The 25185-nt window shown below is 40.8% G+C and overlaps 1 protein-coding gene across 3 annotated transcripts in view; it reads right to left on the bottom strand.

Annotated features, from left to right (window-relative positions):
• KDR (kinase insert domain receptor) overlaps positions 1 to 25185 on the bottom strand; it is a 43559-nt gene that overhangs the window by 16930 nt on the left and 1444 nt on the right. For all 3 annotated transcript variants that reach the window (XM_060148145.1, XM_060148146.1, XM_060148147.1), the window contains exons 2-19: positions 22235 to 22328; positions 20071 to 20267; positions 17022 to 17152; positions 16569 to 16737; positions 15852 to 15991; positions 15066 to 15243; positions 13566 to 13680; positions 13312 to 13475; positions 11260 to 11416; positions 10048 to 10171; positions 9417 to 9525; positions 8253 to 8594; positions 6087 to 6233; positions 5229 to 5360; positions 2581 to 2687; positions 2017 to 2152; positions 1554 to 1658; positions 95 to 208 (exon numbers count right to left, since the gene is read on the bottom strand). In XM_060148145.1, coding sequence (XP_060004128.1) covers positions 95 to 208; positions 1554 to 1658; positions 2017 to 2152; positions 2581 to 2687; positions 5229 to 5360; positions 6087 to 6233; positions 8253 to 8594; positions 9417 to 9525; positions 10048 to 10171; positions 11260 to 11416; positions 13312 to 13475; positions 13566 to 13680; positions 15066 to 15243; positions 15852 to 15991; positions 16569 to 16737; positions 17022 to 17152; positions 20071 to 20267; positions 22235 to 22328 — 2661 coding nt within the window. The remainder of the gene's footprint in view (positions 1 to 94; positions 209 to 1553; positions 1659 to 2016; positions 2153 to 2580; positions 2688 to 5228; positions 5361 to 6086; positions 6234 to 8252; positions 8595 to 9416; positions 9526 to 10047; positions 10172 to 11259; positions 11417 to 13311; positions 13476 to 13565; positions 13681 to 15065; positions 15244 to 15851; positions 15992 to 16568; positions 16738 to 17021; positions 17153 to 20070; positions 20268 to 22234; positions 22329 to 25185) is intronic.

Below are 25185 nucleotides of genomic sequence, written 5' to 3'. Positions count from 1 at the left end.
AACCAAGGCCATGGGAGTTGGGTGGTTTCCCTCAAATACCAGAAGAAAAGTATATGCCAAAATCCCACAGCCAGAGCCATCTATAGACACTCACCCCCTGGCTTGGTACAGGCACCAAGAAGATTGACCACATTGAGATGGTGGCCAATATGAATGAGGATCTTGAGTTCAGACATGAGGGCCCGGTGTTCGCTGTGTGTTGCTCCTTCTACAAATATAAACAAAGAGGGAAATCATACATGAGGCATTACCTTAGGAGGATTAACGCCGCACTATGTGCATCTGTGCAACTTTCCCTCCAGGGGTAATACAACTGTAACCCAATTGACAGGCTAGCTGCATTAAAAGACAAACATAAATTATATTTTATAATTCTAAATCGAATTCTTTAAGTGCACCCAGAATGTTTGATATTTGAAGGAAGCCACTGTGAGGTCTTTTGCAAAGTGGAGAATACATCTGCAAATGAAATCATGCCCAGATTTTCTCCTTTTACAAAACTGGATTTTCACATATCAGGTTTACTATGCTTCTTAGGGCCTGATTATTTCAGTGCTTCCTCATAAGGAAGCAACACCATGTATTGCTCATGCGTTAGGGGCTATGCTGGAGTTCCCACCAATCTGTGCCGAGCAGGAAACTTAACAAGGGCCAGCTGGCAAAGCCAGTTGGCACATGAGGCCGATGAGGCTAAGACTGTGAGTTTGATCCTGTACAGACTGGTACACTTCCCTCTAATTCACAGACGTGGTCCACACCTCAGGCCCTGATGAGCCACCTCAAAATTACATGCTCCTTGGCCACAAGGGAGAAAAGGCAAAAGGAGAGAGATGCCTTCAAAATGCACAAGATCTATTGGCGAAGGGTCAGTAGCACTGTCTCCATCCATGAAAGCACGTGAGAATTCTAGCAAAGAGCTTTACACGCATCACCACCCCCCAAATTAAAACAGCAAGACCAGAATTCCATTACGGTTAGGCTTGACAATTGTTTATGAAATTTTCAATTTTAAAAATGTCCCCCTTAATCCTTTTTTTCCCAGCACAACCATTCTTATTTTGCATATTGCCTTTTATATGTGAGAATCTTTTACGTATTCCAGTTCTAGGGAACATGCTGGTTTTTGCATGCTGCTATTTTTACTTATTACATCAAATTTCTTTTTCCGTTTCTTGATGGTCTGTAATTATCTTACTAATGCACTATAGTATACTAAGAAAACAGTTTTGATGTAACCAAGGTATTTTTTTCCTATAGCCGGACTACTAAATATAGTTGTACAAGCTGTGATCTGTGCAAGGGCTCCCAGGCAAGGTGGGGCGGTAGGGGAGCTCAGACCCATCCCAACTTTGCCTGCCAGGCTGTGGACCCTGACATGAGTCTATAAAAGAGGAAATTTTTAACTAGTTTGTACAAAGGCATCGTATAGTCTGGCTGCATGTTTGGCTCGTGGGCCCACCTAGCCACAGAGCCACTGATACAAGCCTTTCATCATGTTTAAAGATGGGATGAAACAGATAGAGGGATACATCACCATAGAATTTTGCTTTTACCTTTCAACATTTTGACAGCCACTGTCTTGCAGGTTGCTGTCTTGTCAATTCCAAAGGCATCTGCTTCAATCACTTGCCCAAAGGCACCACGGCCAAGAGGCTTACCTAGAGTCAACAACAAAACAGATTTGGACTATTTCACCACCAAAGCGATAGGCAAAGATTCTGACTTGATAGGGTGACCATACATCCCAGTTTATCATGGACAGTACAGTTGACCCCCTTGTCCTGGCTTAATAATTTAATACCCCCCTCTTCACCCTCTAAATGTCCTGCTTTGGGTGATTATACAGGGACCCTACTTCTAAGTGACTAAAATGGACGATTACTCAAATTCAGGAGATGGGATGCATTTTCTGAACCAGGATCCAACATTTAAATAGACTAGATTTGTCACCAGCCTAAAAGAGGAAGAGATGGCCTGGTAAACCCAATATCAAACTAACATCACTTGAAAACACACCTAGTTTCAGCCGGTCTCTGGGGAATTCCCATTTGCTGGCATCATAAGGCAGGCGTTCACAGTGCTCATCCAGGGGGAGTTCATCTGGATCCATGACGATGGATAAGTAGCCCGTCTTCAGTTCCCCTCCACTGGCCTGGAAAGCATTGCTCCTTCCGGTCACACACACCCTGTTGTCTGGCTGTTGTTCTCTGTGCTTGTTATTGTTGTTTATAGAAGCCCCATTCTTGGTGTCTCATTTTCTAAATGGCTCATAGTGTGTGAGAGTAGTCCTATTATAATTCTGCTCCCAGTGTCCCCTCGACCCCCAAATGAGCTCAGAATTTAATTCTTAAATCTTAATTACACTAGACAGTCCAAGCCCATTTCTTCTCTTGTTGCTTCTATCAATTAAAGCCCAGTGGTCTAGCCAAAAGCAAGTGGGTAAGAAGGTTATTGTATAGAAATAAAATTGTGCCTGTTGAGCCAATAACAATGGGAAGAATCAACTCAAAGAACCCCAGTCAGCTTTCATTAATCATGAAAACCAACGTGCAAGGGACGGAAGGGAAATGATTTCGTTACCCGCTTAACGGTCCGTAGAACGATGACAAGAAGTAGCCAGAAGAACATGGCAATCACTGCAGTGCCGACTAGAATAATGACTTCCAAGTTTGTCTTTTCCTGGGCACCTGGAAAGACACAAATGAATGAGCATCAACAACTGGAAACTCATACCTTTTGATATAAAATAACAAAGTTCCACACTAAAGCAAAATCTCAATCTTACCAACTCAGGAAAATCCTAGACAATAATAGTCACAAACCTCTGACTTGAATGGAGTTTATAATATTCTTAATGGATAATTTCAAGTTTGCAAAACATTGCTCATGAAAACTTCCAACAGTAAAATTCTAAAGTAATTAAGAGAGAAATATTAATGTCCTAAAAGACAAACAGAAAGCATTTGGAAGAAGAGCAGACTTTGATGGAAAAAAAAGCCAGATCATGTTCTATAGAGAAGAAAAGTATTCTATTTGGGGAAAATAAATGTTTGGTTTTATGCTGTTGGTCTATATTTTGATCTGTATGGAGTTTGCGGAAGGACTGTTTAAGAAAACAAGTAGGGAAATAAATGCAGTCCTTTGGCCAGAGAGCTATTGGTGACTAGGCACCTACGAGATGCTCATCACTTTAGATATGTCATGTCACTCAGTCTTCTCGATAATCCTCAGTTTTCAGATGGAGAAGCAAGCTCAGAGAGGTTAAACTACTTCATCAAGGGCACACAGCAAGTTGATGGAACGGTCAAGAGTTAAACAAGGTCTGTCCAACACTGGCTAACATTTCACTACCCCATCCTTGTGTGGCAGGAGCCTCAGTGAGGAAAGTGAAAGAGCTGAGGTGAGTGCCTCAGGCGTGGCCTGGCAGTATGAGTTTAAACATACTCAGGAAAGGAAAGAGAAGAGAAAAAGCTGGAGGTCAGCAAGGAAAGCTGCAGATGTTCAGGACTCCAGAGGACAGCTCTGAGTGGGGAAAATTAAGACCAGAGGAAGCTTTCAACCAAGAGTGATTAGCACAGTGGTGATAAGGAAGCAATTATCACTTAGGCTCTCCCATTGGATGAGTGCAGTGTGAATCAAACTGGGCCACAAGCTGTGAGAGTGGCTCAGGCAGCCTCAAGAAGACAGAAAGACAAGTAATTAATTAGTTAGCAAAATAAGAGTTATAGTTGAGAGACAAGCACCAAGTATGCTTGGAAGTAGATTTTGTTTCTCTGGTGGTCTTACTGAGGGAATTCTCTATTTATACATAGAGATTTAAAAGTCTGTTTGTTCATAGTAAAAAGTTCAAAGATTCAACTGTCTATATAAGTTGGTGCATTAATATTCCCATATGAACATTTGGGAAAGTAGCAGGAGCATTAAATATTTACCTCTTCCTTTCTTAGTATCTCTTCTGGTGAGAAGTAAATACAATCTCTGTGCCAAGGTTACCTAGTTAGGCCTCTTGGTAACCAGCTGCAGACAGCTAACAGAGCTGAGGCAAAGCATGGGAGAGAACTGGAAGTCTCCCTTAGGATTTTGCCTAAAACATGTAGCACTTTGAAAGTGACAAAACCACCGTGTCACTTGAAATCTTTATTTGCAAGTGCAGTTTACAAAATGGTAATAAGCCTATAGATTTGAAAAGAAGTCAAGGTATTGAGATGTAATACTTGGCAACATAGATTTGACAGACTAAAGGAAATAAAATCTAGTCTTTGAGAGACAAATTAGGATGAGTGCATAGAAATCCATCAGTTCCTCCATCTATCACCACCCCTCTCTTTTCCCCTTGCATACCATTCCTTCACCCACATAATACAGTTTCATTGTCCCCTGATGGGTTATTTTTAAAAAGACATAGGAATACACTTTTGAAGATAAAATATTCTGTCACAAATTCACCTTTCCCATCTGAGAAAATGCCAGATTCACATCATTCCTGCATACACATTTAGATAAGAACCCAAATTTTCTACATCAGAGAAGCAATGGTCTATTGTTCACAAATGAATGTTAATTATCTTTAGTCCAATAAAAACTATGAACCTTTGTGACTATCTAGATAGCACCGACTTTCATGACTAGGCAGCAATTCTACCTAATAAATATAGAGGCATAATTTTCATAACAAGGTAATTAAGCCATTCATATGAAGAAAGAATCAGGGAGAGGAGGATATTCCACCCGCCTGGCTAAGAATTTTTCCACAGTGAGAACTGCGGGGATAGAAATGTGATGAGAGCAGAATTAAAATAACATTAATTATGTTTTCTGGTTAAAATAACATATACTTATAGTAGAAAACATACAAAGTACAAAGAATACTAAAACCACCCATAACCCTCCTGCCTAAAGTATATGAGTATATATAAGATGCAAGCTAATTTTTTTTTTTTTTTTTGCGGTACGCGGGCCTCTCACTGCTGTGGCCTCTCCCGTTGCGGAGCACAGGCTCCGGACGCGCAGGCTCAGCGGCCATGGCTCACGGGCCCAGCCGCTCCGCGGCATGTGGGATCTTCCCGGACCGGGGCACGAACCCGTGTCCCCTGCATCGGCAGGCGGACTCTCAACCACTGCGCCACCAGGGAAGCCCAGATACAAGCTAATTTTTTTTTTTTTTTTGGTGGTATGCGGGCCTCTCTAATTTTTAAAAACCACCTGATGGTCTATGAATTCCCACTGACCTTCCACTATGAAAAACGCCTCCACTTTTGCACACCCGAGAACACTGCATGCCTGGCAGGTGTACAGGCCTTCATCCTCCTTCCTCACCCTGCGGATAGTTAGGTTCCGGTTCCCATCTTTTAGCACGATGCCTGAGAAAGGGGGAAATGGATGGTTTTTATTTATGATGTGGTCTGGTAGAGTTTTTCAGGACAAACATCTTTTTAATGTAAATGTTTCCCTTTATCTTGGGCTATTATCTAACTCTAAAAAGAGTCATACAGGGTCAACTGCTGTCTCAGCTCCCCTGGCTTCCACGAGAATTCAGCAGGCTCTGAATACTCGGGTTCTGAGTCTATGAGATGAGCCAGACCATGGGCAGTAATATTGCTTCCTGTTCTACCTAAAACAAATCAAGAAACCATATGGATTTTATACTGTATGACACTTCTATGTGGAATCTAAAAAACAAAACAAACTAGTGAATATAACAAAAAAGAAACAGACTCACAGATATAGAGAACAAACTAGTGGTGACCAGTGGGGAGAGGGGACAGGGGAGAGGGAAGCAAGATAGGGGTAGGGGATTAAGAGGTACAAACTACTAAGTATAAAATAAACAAGCTACAAGGATATATTGTACAGCACAGGGGATACAGTCAATATTTTATAACTATAAATGGAGAATCTTTAAAAATTGAGACTCACTATGCTGTCCACCTGCCACTTAAATAATATTGTACATCGATATACCTTAATAAAAATAAATAAATAAATGAGTAAATAAATAATTTTTTAAAGAAAGAAATCATATGGATTTTAGTTAATATCTCTAGGAAGATTTTGCAGCCAAAAAGAGACCGACATGCTCTATTCACCTGAATCTTCCACAAGCGTCTCATTATCTTTAAACCACGTAATCTGTGGAGGGGGATTCCCAGACGCTGTGCAGGAAACTTCGATGGTTTCACCAATACTTGTTGTCTGGTTCTCCAGGTTTCCTGTGATTGTAGGTGCCATGCGCTCTATGCACACGCACACAAAAAAAATCATAGGACATTTAGTTATAAGTTTTGAAGTGGTTTTCATATCAGTAAACTATTAAACCATTTAGTAAACTGTTAATTTACTAAGCCAAAAATACACAGAGGTTGATAACTGGAGCATTGTTCATGGCGTAAAGTTAAATGAAACAAGTCAGTCAGTTCAGACAGATTACTGCATCTCTCTGAACATTCATATTAGTGATTCAAGCTGGTAACCACATCGCAAAATAAAAGTTGTCACCCTTGACTTCCCTCCAGGTAAATAAATAAATTCTAGCCAGTGACACACAAGAATTCTGCCATGTTTCTCTTGGAAAGTACATAACTTCAGTGTAATTCAACAAAGAATGCCTTATATTTATTTGACACTTTTTACAAAACTCATTTGTCCTATTTCGGTTTTTCACTATCAACCCTATGGTGGGCAGTATTAGCCTTATTTTGCAGATGAAAGGGGTTAAACAACTTACCCCAGTCCTTATAACTAAGTAAACAGTGGAACTCAGAATTTCCACTAAAACACAGACAAAACAATGATAACCTAAGGAAAGTCAAAGATTTTTAAAAAATGATGCCCATAGGTACTCATTTAAATGTACAGGACAACTTTAGATTTAACCTTTCCTACAAATCATCAAAGTGCTGTGGAAATATCTTGTCCAAACCAACTGAACATCGAAAAGAATCCTGCTGAGAGAATCCACTTCAACATTTAGCAAAATTAGATTACCTCAATGGTGAACTACGCTGGGGCTTAAGCAAATGGACTCTAGTCTATTTCCAAGAATAATTTTTGGAAAACAACTTCGGAGTCCTTAGAGAGCAAACCAGCTCATTGTGAGCATGTATTTCCCGGGCATGGCAAAGCCAGGAACCTCCTTCACATCTCTTTCTGAATTTTTTCACTAGCTTGAAACCAGACCGGTCACCAAGATGAACAGAAAAACCATGATCATATATGGGGTGTGATTTGAAGGGCCTTGGGATGACTTCACTCAAAAACATCTCTTCTTCTGACACCAGAGTCTCAACACTAGCAAAATCTGTCCTAGTGCCTGTTTGAAAATACCTCTTAAAATATGTCAAGGCCTTTGAAAATATTATTCCTCTAAAACTTTGGTATAAATTAGTTTATCTGGGCAGTTCCCCCTTCCTGACAGTTAAAAAAAACCAAAAACAGAACACATGCACCCTAGAAACTAGGAAGGGACACTAGGGAGAGGAGAAAATGGAAGGAGACAGCACAGAGAAACTCCCCAAATTTGACTGATTTCCCCAGAGACAGAGCCGTGTCTGCACGGATTTTGTGCAAGGCGCGGGGTTAGAGGAGGTATAGAGAGTGACTTGGTGTGGGACTTACAAAGCTTTCTTGCACTAAAATGCTCATTTCATTGACCGTGAGCTGTACCACAGAGGTACAGGCACTGAGTGCAGCATCCCTCCCAGAGGCTCTCACAGGTCTTAAACAACCCCATCACCACACTCTTCAGGCAGCAGATGTCTTATCAAGCACGCAGTATATGCCACTATGTTCTATGCCTGGAGCTCAGCAAGGAGTAAAACAGAAACAACCCCTGTCCTCATGGACACAGAGACCTCACTGTACCCCACAGCCCAGCAGTTGTCTGTGTTCTCACTCTGCCCACCACTATGAACTTCCGGCACCCTCCTAGCTCATGGTAGGCATTCACAAATATGTGTCTATTTAAATAACTGAATGCTCAAGAATGAGGCAGAAACTTCCCTGGTTTAGGGGAATCCCTTGCAGATAGTAGTGAGTGACCCCACCATCAGGGTTGGAAAGAATGGGGCTATTTTCTCTTTTTAATACATCACTTCACCACGATTAGCTTCCTTCTGACTTGAGGACTTTCCGCAAGATAAGTGCTCACCGGTCTACTTCATAAGCTGCTAGAGGACAATCTTCACACAGCCCCTGAAAGCATTACATTTACGGCATCCCAACTGCTTCTGGATGGTCCAGAGTTACCTCCCTACCTAGGACTGTAAGCTGCCTGGCCACGCAATGTCTTTTCTTGGTCTTCCTGTCCTGAGCAAAGCAGATGTAGTCTCCTTGGTCCTGCAAGGATGCATTCTGCAACTCCATGATCAAAATGTCATTTGTGCTATTAGAGATCATCGTGGCGTTCATTCTCCAAAGAGCATCCAAGTTCTTGCAAACAGGTGTGGGCAGCTCTCCCACGTGGATGGGCAGAGCCTGTGGGCCAAGTTTGTACCACGTGAGGTTCTCAAACATAGTTCGGTCCGCGGAGCACCACAGAGACACGCTCTCCTGCTCGGTGGGCTGGGTGCCGGGTTGCAAAGTGATTTCAAAACCCTCTGAAATGTAAAACCCATGCTTAGAAGACAGTGATTTAACTTGGGCAGCACACTATTGCTTCCTTGTTGCCCTCAGTCTGTGGTAAAGCACCAAGAGAGGTGAAGCTCTGGCATTCCCAGACGATGGAATACAAGGAGACGACCAAACTGGACAATTCCAGATTCAAAATGTATTATTTTGCCAAAATACATTATTTGGAAATGTAAATGAATTCCTCAGATATATATGAAATCTCCACTTTGAGCTCTAAGCACGGTTTTTAAGATTTAACCCCCCCCAATTCAAAGCAGATAATTATAACTTGGGATTTAAAAAATTAATTCCTCATTAATATATAACACTCACTGACAGGAAAAGCTATGTTTATTACAGTGAATTAGCTCAGACTGAAATATTTTATTCCATCCAGTCAGCTAAAGCTAGCCATAGAATTAAGATGAACAAAGTTGGTAGTATTGGGAAGGCACTGCTCCAATGTCATTACAATTGCCTCCCAAAAACCCAACCTTGTCAGCTGTCCAACAGCAAGTGCATAAACGTTGACTGAACCTTGCTAAGCCAAGCACTGTGCTGCACTGTGATGACAAAGACAAAAATATCACGCGGGACTTGAGCTTCAAAAGGATGTGTGAACCCATGCTCCCTCTCCTGTGAAGTCAGATGTACTGACTTCACGTGAGCCCAGGAGCTACCTGGGGAACTCTCCTTTATGAACAAAAGCATCAATTAGCCATCCAACTCCCCTTCCTAAAGCCACGCCACTCATGGGAATGGCCAGGACAACAGAGTATCAGACAGCCCAGCCCCTGGAGAGCACTTACTGGTCACGTGGAAGGAGATAACCCTCTCTCCTCGCCCAGCTTTGTTCACCGCTTCACATTTGTACAAAGCGGATACATTGGCTGCTTGGATAACAAGGGTACTTACAGTCTGTGAAAAAAACAAATTCCAGGCCATAAACAATGGAGGCTGTGTTTACGCACGTGCATTCAGACTAAAAGTCAGCATCCCCACCACTGCTGCGACCTGCCTACGCCATTCAGACTCCAGCACTGACCACGCACGCTCAAATCTGTGCAATTATAATTATGCTGGTGCAGCTCACACATCATACAAAACGAGCTTTGGAAACCATGGAATAAAGAATGTGTTTTAATACAACATTACATACCTTTTCTCATTTTCATGTTTATAAAATCAGAATTACCATACATCCCATGTACAGAGTTAATGACATATGTGTTTTATTTTTCTCTGATACAGTAAGTCAATGGTGTTTCTAAAAGTTAATGGTGTTTTCAAACTGACTTAACATGCTAGTATTTTATCATCCAATTTATTTGATGATCAATCACCCATATTCCTCACACATTGATATTATTTTACCCTACTTTCACTCCATCCTTCCATAAAAGAGAGACAGATTTTCAAATTAAAGAACTTCAAACTCACTTTGTTTTTTCCTTCAATTAGGGCAAATTGATTTTTGTTGACTTCGATATTGTTTCCCCCCTGGAAGTCCTCCACGTTTCTCCATTCTTTACAGGTATGTGGGTTTGTCGTTAAGGCAGCTTGGCTATAAGAAAGAGGTAACAGATGATATCATGACTTAATTTTTCTTTAATTCATATCAACAGCAAGGAAAGGAGTCAGACTTTGGTTATTACGTTCTTAGAACTAACTTCCAATGCACCCTACCATGTTACAAGACTTGGCGCCAATTAAAAATAGGCCTCAGCAATGAAGGAAAAGGTTCTAGGTAGATTCATTCAGGATACAGGAGGGAAGCAGCTATTCTGGGAACAAACCTCCATTCATAAATTGGATCGACAAGACAATTCAAGTTAATTTAGTTCAAAGGAAGGCAAGGAAACTAAGAAGCCATTGGGCTTCTTAATCTCCCTGGGACTGTGGCCTTTGTGTAGGAAATGGTCAGCATCTGAGGAAGAAACTAATAGAGGCCATCTCAAAAACAACAACAGGAAGTGAACTGCTTAGGGTGGTGGTGGGTGACTTGTTGTTTTTTTCCTAAGGATGTCTGGACTTGTGTTAGGACCTGATAAGCCGGGCCTGAGGCTCCGAGGTCCTTGCATCCATCAGCACTTCCCTTGAGATGTACCTTCTCACAGATAAGGAGACTGTGGTATTCACCGGTTGATTGGCATAAGGAGAAAAACCAAAGACTGGCAATTAACAAAGTGAGCAAAGAAACTGCATTCAGAGAGATGGACATCAGGGCCAACCCGAAGAGAGAGCTAGCTAATCTCAAAGCGGGATACCCCAAGGAACGACATCTCCTAAAGACGTAAGCACAGAGAAAGACGGAAGGAGATTAAGAGTACCACTTGAGGGATAACCTTCTTAGAGATAGTCTTCTTGGCTTAGAATGGTGTCATATCGTAGCTTGGCTATGTCCATCGACAGAGGAATAGATAAAGAAGATGTGGTACATATATACAGCGGAATACTACACTGCCATATAAGGAATGAAATAATGCCATTTGCAGCAACATGGATGGACCTAGAGGTTATCATACTAAGTAAGCCAGACAAAAACAAATACTGTATGATATCACTTACGTGTGGGATCTAAAAATAAAACAAATGAATAAATATTTTTTTAAATGCAAAAGAGCAGGAAAAAAAGGATGTGACCCTACTCACATGGGCTGGTAGGTACACTCTGTTTCCAGCTGCCAGTACCACTGGATGTGACTCGGGGGAGGAACGGCATAGACCGTGCACGTCAGCGTTTGGGAGGTGCCGTACTGGTAAGAGTCCACGGGAGAGATCAGAGATTTCTCACCAATCTGGGGTGGGACTGGAGATGGGAAAGACAGCTTTTGAATTGTCAATCAGCTTTGAGGAATGGAAAGTAAAAGTTTCCAGCCATTAAAACCTGTGTTTTTCCAAGCATAGAATTTTTGCCCCCATTTGCTTTTTCAAAGAACATCTAGATTTGGAGACAGGACACCTGACTTCTAGTGATACTCATGATAGCAATAATAATAAACTAGTAAGTTGAGTGACTTTGTGCCAGTCTCGCCACCCTGTGCCTCACCTTTTTCTCATCTACATTACAGAGATTGTTCTCCTAATCCTCCCAATTTCACAAGGTCAGACAAGGCTCCAGGAAGAAAAGAGTTGTGAATAATACAGTGAGTACATGTATTATGTACTGAGTATTGTTCTAAGCGCTTTACATCAATTAATTCATTTAATCCTCACAGTCACTGCTATTGTCCTCCACTTAACACATGGGAAAAATTTAAAAGTGAAATGACTTGCCCAAGGTCACCCACCATGCCTGCTTCTCCATTTCTCCCTCCTTCTTCCCCTTCCTTCCTTTCTCCCCTCCTCTCTCCCATCCTTTCTTGTTTTCTTCCCTTCCTCCCTCCATTCCTTCCGTGTCTTTTCCTCCTTCTCTCCCTTTTTTCTCTCTTTCTTTTTTAGGCTCCAAAGTCATTAATGTGAAACTATCTTCTCATCACTACCAGCCTAAAGCCTCAGATTATACTTTCAAACCTTGACTTCTTTCTTTATCTTTGTTTTATAGAGCAGGGTAAATGCTAGGGTGAATCAAACATTTAGTGACTTCCTGGATGAATGAGATAGAGTTATTCACTGTCCATTTTTACATCTTTATTTCTTGTTCCTTTCCTTCTCCCCACCCTACTTTTCAGCTTCCCAGCTTCTCTATACTCCCCAAACTCCTACACCCAAGTGGCTCCTAAGTCACATTTCTGGAACCTGTTATCTTTAAAATACTCCCCAAAGCTGATGTCCCCGCAAAGAAACGAAGCCAAGCTCAGAAGACATACAGAGCTTGGCAGGATATACAGGGAAGCACCTTAATGTCACATGAGAAGATCCTGAGGTTTTAATCTGCCATGACAGTAGAAAGCACAAAGAATTACAAAAGAGAGGCATTTCCCAACCTGTGTTTGGAGCAAGATATTAATGGATGTATGCGGGAGGGGTGCTCTGGTCAAATAAGTTTGTTAAACCTTGGCTACTCTATGTCTCCCACCCACCACTGGAGAATGGCAATATACTATGTCCATCAACTTAGCATCTCCCACATTTACTTGACCATGATGTCCTTTTCCTCCCCACCCAGAGTACTTATTGTAAATAAGTATCTTTCAGTTTGGAAAAATAAAATTCAAACCATTCTTAAATCAAAAACTTAATATCTCCCCCTTTATAGGCTCAGAGTCAGATCCCAGACTCCTGTTGAAAAAAAAATTAAAACACTTCCAACCAGCCAACAGTGTCCACCTGCAAAAGCCTTCTGCATTGGAATCTGCCTGTGCATCACTGATACATCAACCCCCAAATCAAACTAGTAGCTTCCCACAAAATTCAAGAAGAGTCTTAAACATTTGCATGCCAGGAGCACAATTCAAAGGTACTGCAACTGGAGCCTGATGACTGTCCCTGTGGGCACTCTTATGTCACAGCATTTAGCCATCGGCTGAACCATCTACTTTAGGCTCGAGTTCGACCACCAACTGCTTCATTCGCATGGCCTCTTAAGCAAACATGTCCAGAGCATACCGCCCCACACCTCACTTCAGCCGCACTGTCCTGGATCATTTTTATACACCAGAGCTACTCGTGATGTAAGTGAGGCAGAGACACCAAAGGAACGGTGGCCTGGCTGTTCAGGAGGACATAATCATACTCTAGAGAAGGAAAACTGAATGGACTCACCATTCACAACCAGAGATACCACGTGGCTCTGTTTCTCCTTTGAAATGGGATTGGTAAGGATGACAGTGTAATTTCCTGTATCTTTTTCACTCACTTCCATAATAGTCAGTACGTGCCCCACTTTAATTGTGTGATTGGACTCAATGGGTCTTCCATTTTTATACCTGTGGGGAAAAACAAATCCCAGAAATGAGTCCAATCTAAGGATTTGCTTTCACGTGGAACAAGGCTTTGCATTTATTTCCAGTCGTTACCATTTTATTTCTGGAGGAGGGTAACCAAGGCACTTCACAGGGACTCTGACACGGTCTCCCACGGTGGCTTCCACCAAAGATTCCATGCCACTACCAAAAGCAACAAAAGGTTTTTCTGGAAGAAAATAAAAATAATTTTTCTCATAAATGGCAACTTCTTATAAACGGCCATTTGGTTTAGTTTTTCATTTCAAGTGAAGAGTCAAAGACCTTGGGGGTCTGAGTCACTGCTGTTCAGAGAGTCCCCATCTCACCCTTCTACAGGTCCCACTCCAGGTTCTCCCTCACCTGTGGTCTCTGCGTTAGCTTTTCTCTCTCCCACAGTCTGCTCCACAAGTCTACCGAGCACTCAAATCTCACTCAACTCAAGCATTTGCTTCTCTGTGAAGTTTTCCCTACGTCTCCTCTGCTCCCATGACACCCTATACATACCTCCCATGTGCCCCAGGACTCAGTCCTCGGACCTCTTGTCTTTACCAACACCTTCCTCTTGTCAATTACACATTCCTCCTAAATCTATATCTCCTGCCCCTGACTTCCCTGCGTTCTAGGTTAATATATTAAAGTCTCCACTTGGATATTTAGTGGGCATCTCCAAATGAAGCCACCCAACCCTGTGTCCTATTCCTCTTCCTATCTTCCCTATCTCGGTTGAGAAAACTACCGTTCACTCAGTTGCTCACGCTAAAAACGCAAAGGTCATCTTCCATTCTTTTTCTCTTATATCCCACAGCCAGGGAATCGATAGGCAAACCCTACTGGCTCTATCTTCAAAAATACATCCAGAATCAGGTCACTTCTGACCACCTCCACTTACCACCCTTGTCTAAGCCACCCACCATCTCTCACCTGGATGACTGCAATTAGCCTTCTAACTAGTCTCTCTACTTCTGCCCTTACTTCCCTAAAGTATTTCACATTAAAATAACCCACATAGTGATCCTATAAAAACATAAGCCAGAGCATGTCTCTCTCTGCTCAAAACCCTTCTATGCATTCCCATATTATAAAATCCAAACCCTTATGAAGGCCTATAAGTTGGATGCCATACAAATTATCATCTAAACTGAGACATTTATGTGAATGAAAGAGAATAAATGGGAAGTTAAGTTATTTTCTCAAAGCCCCACAGAAAGTAACTAAATACAGGTTTCCCCAATTGCAAGGCCCATGCTTACTCAGGGAAGCCTCTCAGCCTTGCAATCAAATGAAAATTTAAAAATGATCTTAGATAATAACCCTCTGCTTATTATAGTGATAATAGTAATAGCAACAACAAATAATATGTAGTGAGCCCTTACTACATCAGCTCATCTCATCTTTAAAGTTGGGATTTGAACCCAAGCTACGTTCTTGACCTCAAGGTCAAGTGGCCTTCCTAGCAAGAGCTCAAAAACATCTTCTGAACGAGCAAAATAGGAATCACTAGCTGACCTACATTTATTTAAATCATCTCACTTTTCAAGGCAGAGCATAATTCCAAAGGAAATCTTAGCTTACCATGGACCCTGATGAATGTGCTGTTCCTCTTGGTCATGAGCCCACTGGAAGCGGCACAGGTGTACCACCCTTGGTCACTCCGGGTTACACCATCTATAGTCAAGGTGCTCAAAAACTTCTTCATCTCACTCCCAGACTGGGTTTTTAGGTCCCGGTTTACAAGTTTCTTATGCTGATGCTGAAAAAGAGTTTAGTGAACTTCCAAAGTCCAGAATAACATTCCCTGGTAGCTTCTAGATACCCATAAAAGTCTTGGCCTTTGGTGAACACTATTTAATGCTAATAATAGACACTTCTGAACTTTTATCATCATGCTGATGACAAATACATTTGGTTTCAGGAGAAATAAATAGAATCAACTGAATCAGGCATTTTCAAACCTCACATAATGGGAATGAGATCAATGTAAACTGCAGAAACCCAAGGAAATATGACCACTGTTTAAGGAGAAGTGTGTCTCATGTCACCTCTTGAAAAGAAATTCCCTTAAAAGGAAAATAGATCAAGGACTTTGGAGAACAGAGAAATAATGCAACCTAGAAAGACATAATCCCCTAAAGAAAACTAATCTTCACAGCCTGGACAGAGTTCTTGGTTTTGCATCTTTTTTTCCCATGAGTGCTGTATGTCCTACAGTTCTCTTAAAATGCGTGTGTGTGTATGTTAGTGTAAGTTAAGGCCCTTACATTTTATCTGGCCAAAGAGGTCCCTATCTCTCTGAAGCAAACTTCGTTGGAGCTTATTATCAAAGTATTTGGAGGTCTGGCTTTGAATTGTTAGTGTTACCTTCAAAGAAGGGTATTCCCAGTTGAAGTCAATCCCCACATTTAGTTCAGTTCTTGCTGTACAATTTAAGACAAGCTTCTCTCCAACAGACAGCTCAACTCCGTGAGGGGGGCTCAGAACCACATCATAAATCTTGTACCCTGGAGCAAGTACATTGGAAAAACAGAAAGTGAGAGGGAAACCAAAATCTATAACTTGGCACACATTTTTTCAGATATGATGCAACTTCAAAATGTGTCACATCATTTTTCCCTGAGGGTCTCCCCAAACCTTGGTGAACTCCCAGGAAAATGGTCTACAGAGATCCACAAAGCAGCCCTAAATGGATCTCAAAGATGTTGTAGCCCATTGGACAGAAAAGCAGTAAAATCTGAGAGGTCAATAGTCAATGCGGCCGGTTTTAGAAAGCTACCAAACTTTCCATAAAATAGGTATAATTAAAAGACTTGATGCCAAGCAATACTCTGAACATTGAATTTTCCAAACAATACGCTCCCATAACAGAACTCTTATTCATTCTTGGTCTTGGTAAGGAAGGAGAAAAACCTCAGTTGCACATAGGTTTACTGGGTAGAGAAGAGCGGATGTAGTGAATTGCTTAACAACAAATCTTGAAATAATATATTTCTCAATATCTCTTGTCCTCCAGAATCTTAATATAAGAAGCTAATCTTTATTGTCTGACATTAATGATACAAAAAGGAATTGTCCTCTTACCTACAACCACAACTATGTACATAATAGACTGGTAACTTTCATCATTAATTTTTGCTTCACAGAAGACCATGCCAGCATAGCTGATCATGTAGCTGGGAATAGTGAAGCCTTTCTTGCTGTCCCAGGAAATTCTGTTACCATCAGGAACAAACCTCTTTTCTGGATACCTCTGGGTAGAAAAAGAAATATCAAATATTTAATCAAGTGCTATCCAAAAGTAAAAACCATGAACACTAAAGAATTCATCTTATTTTAAGAATACAAATTGGTTTTATTTCTTGTCATTTTGACCCTTCCTAAAGTTTCCTTTAAAACTCATTGTTGACTTAATGTTATATAATGCATGTAATATATACATTTATAATATATATGATGTTATAAACAGGCTACCCATCTTAATACTAGCTTAATATTATGAAAGGGTAAGAGATGAAGAAAGAAGATGTAACTTACTGCACAAAGTGACACATTGAGGTTTGAAATGGTCCCCAGACACGGAATCACCACAGTTTTGTTTTTGTTCTCAGTGATGTATACAACTCCATGTTGGTCGCTGACAGAAGCAATAAACGGAGATCTGTAATCTAGAAGAAAATGTAGTTCCATGAGTTAATGGCATTTACTAGAAAAGTGGGTCATCTTTCAGGTTCATAAACTCTAACCAGAGAAGTAAACTATTGGGAAAGACATTTCACACTAGGCAAAGGAATCCAGAGGTAGGTCTGCTGGTAAATATCTGGCTCCAAGGTTATGCTACAGGAGGGGGGGGGTGTATGTGTGAAAAATCTGGAAGAAAACTCCCGGAATGAGACTGGCTCCTTTTGCACTGATGATCAACAAGTAGAGTGTACTTTATAGGTTCCACATTTAAGCAGATTGATCATTACAGTTTTTTCAAAGTGAGGGAGCACACGTCTTCATTTTCATATACATTTTCATATGCACTATACATCTTTCATGTACATAAGTTTTAAAGTAAATTTAAAGTTAAACCTGTATAGTTTACCTACTGAGTTTTTTGATGTTAAAAACTTCATGTTCTCTCTCTTAAGGCAAATAGTGTAACTGTCATGAAAATAGGTTAATGGCTCCCAAAGATTCTTTAAAGTAAAGAAATGACTAACGATTTTTAATTCAATAATTCAAGACAAAGTTTCACGTGAGTATTTTAAGATTGTGAAGACTAGATATAAGATTCTTTATATAATAATGCTAAATAGTTAAATTGTTTATGTTTCCTGTTTAATTGCATTTATTTTAAGATTCAGCAATCATTAATATCTTCAATGACAAAAGCCTGAAAAGCCACCATGGCAAAGACTGAGAAAAAAACAAAAGAGATTTTAAGGCCGTTCAAACACTGTTCGTATGATGTTAACACGCTGCTGGGAAACGACTCCTTCTCCCGGAGATAGAGTTGATGGGTGTGAAGCCATGCCTGAAATCTCAGAGAGATAATGGTTCATGCCACTCTCCCCAACACACCTGACCAAGCATTTTCAGAGCTCTTCAGGATGGTTGGTTCAAGGAAAGAAAGAGTTAATTAAACCAAAGGGGAGAAAAGCAGCTAATTCCCTGCAACAGCAGAAGTTTGATTTCCCTCCCAGCTGGACAGCACAGAAAGGCAGCCAATCCAGCCACCACATGCCATAGTCATTATCTTACGAGACCAAGACCCACTTCCCGGCTCCATCCATTGCTGGAGGGAATGGGGTCAGAAGACTAAGGAAGTAAGGTGGGGACCAGAGGGGATATTAAAGGACCATCCATAGGGAATACTTCAATGTTTTCTTTTCCACTGTTAAACTTCATGACCAAAATCTCGGACAACTCACCTCCTAGAACGCCAGGCTTAGACAGGAAGCAGAATTTCATGGTATACTCAGAGACAGGCAGTGTACAAATAAACAGTGCTGGGGATTGCTACTTCTTCATATTACCTACCTTTCATCTGCATGCTATGAAATATTACATAGCTTGCTTACAGAGCAAGTCTTTGGAAGCTAAATTAACCCCTTGACGTAAAACTAAAGCTATTCAGTAAATCAATTCTATTTCAGTATCCCAAAAAGAGGAAATAAACAAAAGAAACCCAAACAACCACCCATCCTCTCAAAATAAAATATTTACTGTAACTCATGAAATGAATTTTCACATGTCTCCAGGTTTCCTGACTTGGGGAGAAGGAAATAACGAGATATTATGGGAGAGGTTCATCTTGTAGTATTTCCAGACAGCCTGAAAGCAGGAAATCCTTGCAATCTTCTGAGAAAGCCTGATCTCCCAAGACTGCCAGATCAAAAGGAGCCAGAAATTCTCGAAGATCTGGGCCTTGTCTCTTTCAACTTCTGCAGAGGGGAGGAGAGCACAAAATTCTACCTTGGACTGTGCTTACCCTGGGCAAAAGTAATTCTCAAATATTGTGCAATCCAGGAGTGACATACATTATTCTGATGTGGTCCCCATTCTTCCCTTGCACTGACCATACTGCACTATTGAAACGCAAATGGAGATGTGCACGTGTGTCTCCCAAAGCTGATGAAATTCCTGTTCTGTAAAAGATGCTTCTGGAAAAAAGCCTAAGCCATCTTCACCTGCTTCAAATTCTCTAGGACGTACAGAGGTAAGTAAATGTATAAATAAAATGTCTAAAAAGCTAATCTTTACTGAAAAGAAAAATATTTAGTATATCCAAGCAAAATACTATACTATAGACTTATACCCACCCAAGTTATATGATTCATATCTCATTAGTTAAGTCAGGTTTTCTTAAGTTAGCATAAGATTTTTGAAACATGAAGGAAAGAATAATTCAGATTATAAATGCTAAATACATGTGACATGGAGTTTACCCTACATGGATGTTAAGTTGGCCTCCACAGTGTAAATCCCAAATTGCAAACTATAGAAAGATGGAGCGTGTCATCCAAGATCTCAGACCACACAAGCAAAGGAAACACTGTCCTCCAAAGGCCTTTTGAGGCAGTGACTTTATTTGCACAAGTGTATGGAAATTGTTTTTTATAAAGTGTAAGTGGGAAAAGAAAAGTTCCTATGAACAAAAAATGCTCCAGAGCCCTTGGCTGACTCCCTGTGCATTCTTGGGGAAATCTCTGAATCTGCTGTAGATAACCTATCTCTCCACAGAAACCTCTCCATAATTCTCCCCTGAATCTTCCTTTTCGAGGATTTCAGGGGTTTTTTTCTCAAACATCAGAAGACTTCTTATAAATCTCCATTGCCAACTGTGAACATAGATTTCCCTTAGAAACAAAGATCAGAACCAAACTAATTGGGCAATAGAGATGTAGCAAGGCCCAAACTGCAGAACAAATCACTGAGTCTTCTACTCAGAGGAGGCCTTGGGAGAGAAGAATTTTGTAGATTCCTGTTGGCAGAGAGCCTTTAGAGCGAGTCTTTGTTGTCCGGATTCTTCTTTGCACAGATTGTGTTTTGTAACTGGTAAATTAACTTGGGAAGTGAATTCCATTTAACCACTTACCTTGAACATACACATAGACGACGGAGGCCATGTCAGTGTCCCGGTAGAAGCACTTGTAGGCTCCAGTATCATTTCCGATCACTTTTGGAATGGTGAGCATCTTACATAAGGCACTGTCACTGCAATCCGTCACCTCCACTCTTTTCTCAGAGCCGCTCTGATTGTTGGGCCAAAGCCAGTCCAAGTCCCTCTGACCCCTGAAAAATTCATTCCAAGCAAGTATTTAAGAGAAATGCCTATGAGGCTGTTTCTAAGAAAATAGAAGGTTTAGTTCTCAAACTTATACAAACTCCTCAACAGACAGATTCATAGCCTTCTACCACCAATGACAGATTATATGGACAAATGACAAAAAGCCAGAGTCTCAGCTTCAGAAATCACTTATAAGGATTCCCGAGTTTTCTATTACTTATTTTATTCAACCAACAAATATTTATTAAGCATGTGCTATGTGTCAAACGTTGTTGAAGACTGGGAATACAGCAGTGAACAAATCAGATAAAAATCATTGCCTTCAGGGAACTTGAGTCTAGTTGGAGGAGACAGGCAGTAAAAAAGTACGTAAACTTCAATAAAGCTGAAACTTTTAAAAAGTAAGTAAAATATGTTGTATAAAAGGTGGTGATAAATACTATGAAGAAAGTCTAGAAGAGGCAAAGAAACAAGTGAAGAGTTCTAGAGGGAGGGGGCTTGGTGAAGTGGGCCGTATAGATATCAGGAGGAACAGAGTTTCAGGCAGAGGGAACAGCCAATGTCAAGGCCCTGGGGTGGGTGCCTATCTGGAGTATTCGGGAAATGGCAAGGAAGCCAGAGTAGCTAGAGAAGAGTGGGCAGTCGGGAGAGTAAGAGGTGAGGTTAGGAAGGAAGGGGATGCAACTGTCTAAGGGCCTCGTAGGACCTTGGAAGGATGGCATTAAAGCACAGATTACTTTCATTGCAGCATTTCTCTACAAAGCCCCAAGGAAGACAGTCAACATCAAGAAAAATGTAACATCACTGACCCTTCTTTAAAGAACTTGAAATTTCCACGAAGTTGCAGTTACATTAATGAAGTTACTTTTAACACACTCCATTGTTTTTCTGGGGACATAAGAGGTGTATATATAGAATCTTGGGGAATTTTAAATAACCTTTGTAGTTAAGGGTGGGTAAGAGGAAAATCTGCTGAGAAATGCATCTTGAAGTAGCAAAGCTAGGCAAACAGCACCTGTTACTATGTTTTTTCCCAAGGGGTGGGTATTGGTCCCCTACCCTTGATAAGGCAACTAGGGTATCCTTTACACTCGGCAAGCTAAAACAGAGCTGTGTCACTGTGCTGAACACTTGGCATTCATCAAGCAAAAACAATGGCAACAAGCTCCTCAAGGTTCTTTGTGGACCATCAGCACTGTTCTCAGGGGGCAAGATCACCTCTACCCACCACCTCTGCCAAAACCACACCGGTCCCAAGAAGCCTCTGGCTCTGTCATACATAATCACTACATTAAACCCTAAAGTCTTCTACTTTTCTCCCTGAGGTAGGGGCTGGAAAGCAAAATTTAGACGCCTCCTCATCTTGTCAAAGAGGCCTATTTCCCCAGCTAGCAAAAATCAAGAGCATGACTTCTTGCTAGCTGGTGAAAGAGACATGCCAGGACCTCAGGCCAGAGCTTGACATGCACTCAGCAATATTAATGACTGAATATAAAATTGCAACTATAGTCAGAATTTTTCCATAAAATAAAGTTCTTGAAAAGTGCTAAACAGATGTCTAAGAGCCGTTCTGAGTATAACAAATACGTCCCCAAACTTCTTTAACTCTAAAGATTTCATTTATTCATTCAATATTTATTGAATGTGTATTACATAATATACGCTAGGTGCTATACTGGTTATTAGGGTGTGTGTGTGTGTGTGTGTGTGTGTGTGTGTGTGTGTGTGTGTGTGTGTGTGTGTGTGTGTGTGTGTTGGCAGAGGGTAGTAGGAAAAAAATGCCAGCAAAATTGTACAGAATTTTCCAGAGAAGACCTTCCTCATGTTTTCATTATTACATTAGCTCTTAGAAACCTCACTACTTATACACAATTATGAAGACTCTATTATAATTCTGATGTATGGAAATTATTTTTCTTTAATAAACAATGATATTTGACACAGGAAATCTGAATCTAAAATGTATCCTTACCTGCAAGTAATTTGAAGCGTTGTGTTAGCCATAATTGTAAGTATGTCTTTTTTTATGCTGAGCCTGGGTGGATCAAGAGAAACGCTAGACAAACCTAGAAACAAATTAAATAAATGAATATAATTGCCACTCAGACCCAATAGGAAACACATTCCATAAACAACGCACACCCTATACTTTAAAACACCTCTTCAGCAATTCATTGTGTAAAACTTGTGAATTTACTTTTCACCATTCCCAGTAAAAGTTCACAAGCTGTGTCATAACAGGAAGAATGGGCAGATGGTCATAAACCAACACAACAGTTCTGCAATTCATTGAGCGAGGGTGGAGTTCCTGTTTTCCTGCATTGCCAACTTCAAGGTCTTACAAAAGGATATGGGACATTGAAACCAAATGAACCTTCATCTGATGATCTCACTCCCCTGGGAAAGGACCCACTGACATTTCTTATAAAACATAGGATGCACACATTTGACTAAATTGCTGATTAATGAATACTACTTAGAGAGATTTCTATATAGTTCATCCATGTACTTTGAGGGGGGTGGGAATGTCCATGACATTGTCTCATTTTCCTTTATCAATTTTCTAGCGCACTTCCTCTGGTAACTGAACTGCCAAGGTTGAAAGACTGTACATTAAAACTAGATGAGAGGAACTGAGGAAAGAAACATGTTCCCATGTCATATAACTTGCATATACTTTCCTTCAGAAAACAGAACTTAAAAAGGGTAATGCAGGATTTCCCTGGTAGTTCAGTGGTTAAGAATCTGCCTGCTAGTGCAGGGGACATGAGTTTGATCCCTGCTCTGGGAAGATCCCACATGCCGCGGAGCAACTAAGCCCATGCACCACAACTACTTAGCCCCCGCTGTAGAGCCCGCGAGCCACCACTACTGAGCCCACATGCTTCAGCTACTGAAGCCCGTGCACCTAGAGCCCATGCTCTGCAACAAGAGAAGCCATGGCAGTGAGAAGCCTGTGCACCACAATGAAGAGTAGTCCCTGCTTGCCGCAACTAGAGAAAGCTTGCACACAGCTACGAAGACCCAGCGCGGTCGTAAATAAATAATAAAGTTAAAGAAAAAATAAGTTAAAAAAAGGGTAATGCTAATGAATTACAACTGGGGAATCTCAACTTACTGATCAAAGCGCTGAGCTTGTCCTGACACCAAGCTTGGAACACAGGAAAAGTGTCTACCTAAATATACCATGGGACAGATTCCTTGCCATGGGTCACTCTACAGCAAGAAGACTGAGTTCTCTGCCAACTAAATGCAAAGAACTACCAGGTGTTGATAAAGCATCAGAGAAAGAAAAACTGTCCACCATGTCAGGGTCTTAACTCATATCTAGATCTTCAAAACACAACCTTAAAAAGTGATTGATGCTGGGTAAGCACCCAAGCTTCTTACGATCCTTAACTCACATCCACTAAGAACAAATGACTCTCTAGGCCTAAACTGGGATTGACATTGTTGGGCAAATAAAAGAGTATTAGCAAATATGAAAGAGTATGAATAAACAGAGTATGAGCAAATATCCAGTGTAAATATGCACAGCATTGAATCTGTGGACCCCAACGTGAACAGCTGCAGGCAGAATGAACAGCTGATGACTCGTGTTCTCATACGCTCACTCAGATGTGTAAAATAGGCTGCTGTAGATTTGTTAATCAATATTAAAAAAATTTTTTTTAACTGGAAATTACTTTATATCAATAAATCTCAGGAACTAATTGGCGTTGGAACTGCCATGGGTTTGGGGCAGTGGTTCTTAAACTTTAGCACGTGTCAGAATATGCCTAGGCCTACAAATCTGCATTTGTAGGTGACGCGGTCATACATGTCTACGGGCCACTGTTGGATGGCTATTGGTCTGGGTGGTCATGCTCAGTTAATCAGCAGAGCACTTTTCAATATGAAGGAAATAACTGCTCCCAAATTAGTCAAACAATAAAGCAAAGTGTTTAAAAGCAAAAGAAAAGTCTTCCAATAATGGAGCCCCATTTTGTGTCACAGAAGGAAAATGAAAATAATTCATTTGGATGAGCACAGATATCAAACTTGACTGGGAAACACTAGGTTGAGAAACATGTCAAAAACAGTAACTTAATACAATTCCTATGATGACCCAAATGAGAAAGAACCCATTATTTGGGCACATTCATGTGAGAAAAAAATGGTAGTAAAGACTAAGCTCTAATTAAGCCAAGCTCACCCCACCACAAAAATAAAAGATTCTTGAACGTCTCCTGTAAATCACTGCCACAGATTATCTCACACTCTAGACACACTTTCCAATGTTAAAAAAAAAAGGTTCTCCATTCATAGGGAGCCAAAACAACACCATACTATTCTAGAGACATGTCTCCAACAAAAAACTATTCAACAAGGCTATCAATAATGATAACTTCAAATTCATATATGTAGACCAACACTCAATTTCTTTTTGCTCCAATAAGTTTCATTCATTTTCACTGACAAGTTTGAGTTCTGCTCTTCAGAAAGTTCTAAAGAAATTAAGAAGTACATACGCTACTACTCAATAAAAAGCTCTTCTATGTTCAAATTCCATAGCCAAAATTAATTCATTTGTGCACTATTACCCTTCCAGCTCAAAGACAGGAAGGAAAAACAACAGTGCCTCTGTCTCTAGAATTTGATGGCATCAATTATAGCCCAATCCAATTAAGCAAGTCACACACTCCAAAAGGGCAACCTCATCATTATATTCAGGGCAGCCCGATTACGGTTACTACTGCTGTGCTATGAAACACCCCAGGCTTAAAAGCAACTCACTTCTTCGTGGGATACAGAACAAACCACAAGTTCCAGAGCTTCATTCTCTCACCATAAAGGGGAAGAGAGAGGTCTTGTCAGGGACAAATGAGTGTTCCTGGTGGAGCTGGCCTGGATGAACCAAGTCGTCATTCAGAAAATTCAGTA

This window comes from Lagenorhynchus albirostris, chromosome 4 (genome assembly GCF_949774975.1).
Source record: "Lagenorhynchus albirostris chromosome 4, mLagAlb1.1, whole genome shotgun sequence".
NCBI classification, from domain to species: domain Eukaryota; kingdom Metazoa; phylum Chordata; class Mammalia; order Artiodactyla; family Delphinidae; genus Lagenorhynchus; species Lagenorhynchus albirostris.
This window is presented reverse-complemented; position numbering and strand designations above follow the sequence as displayed.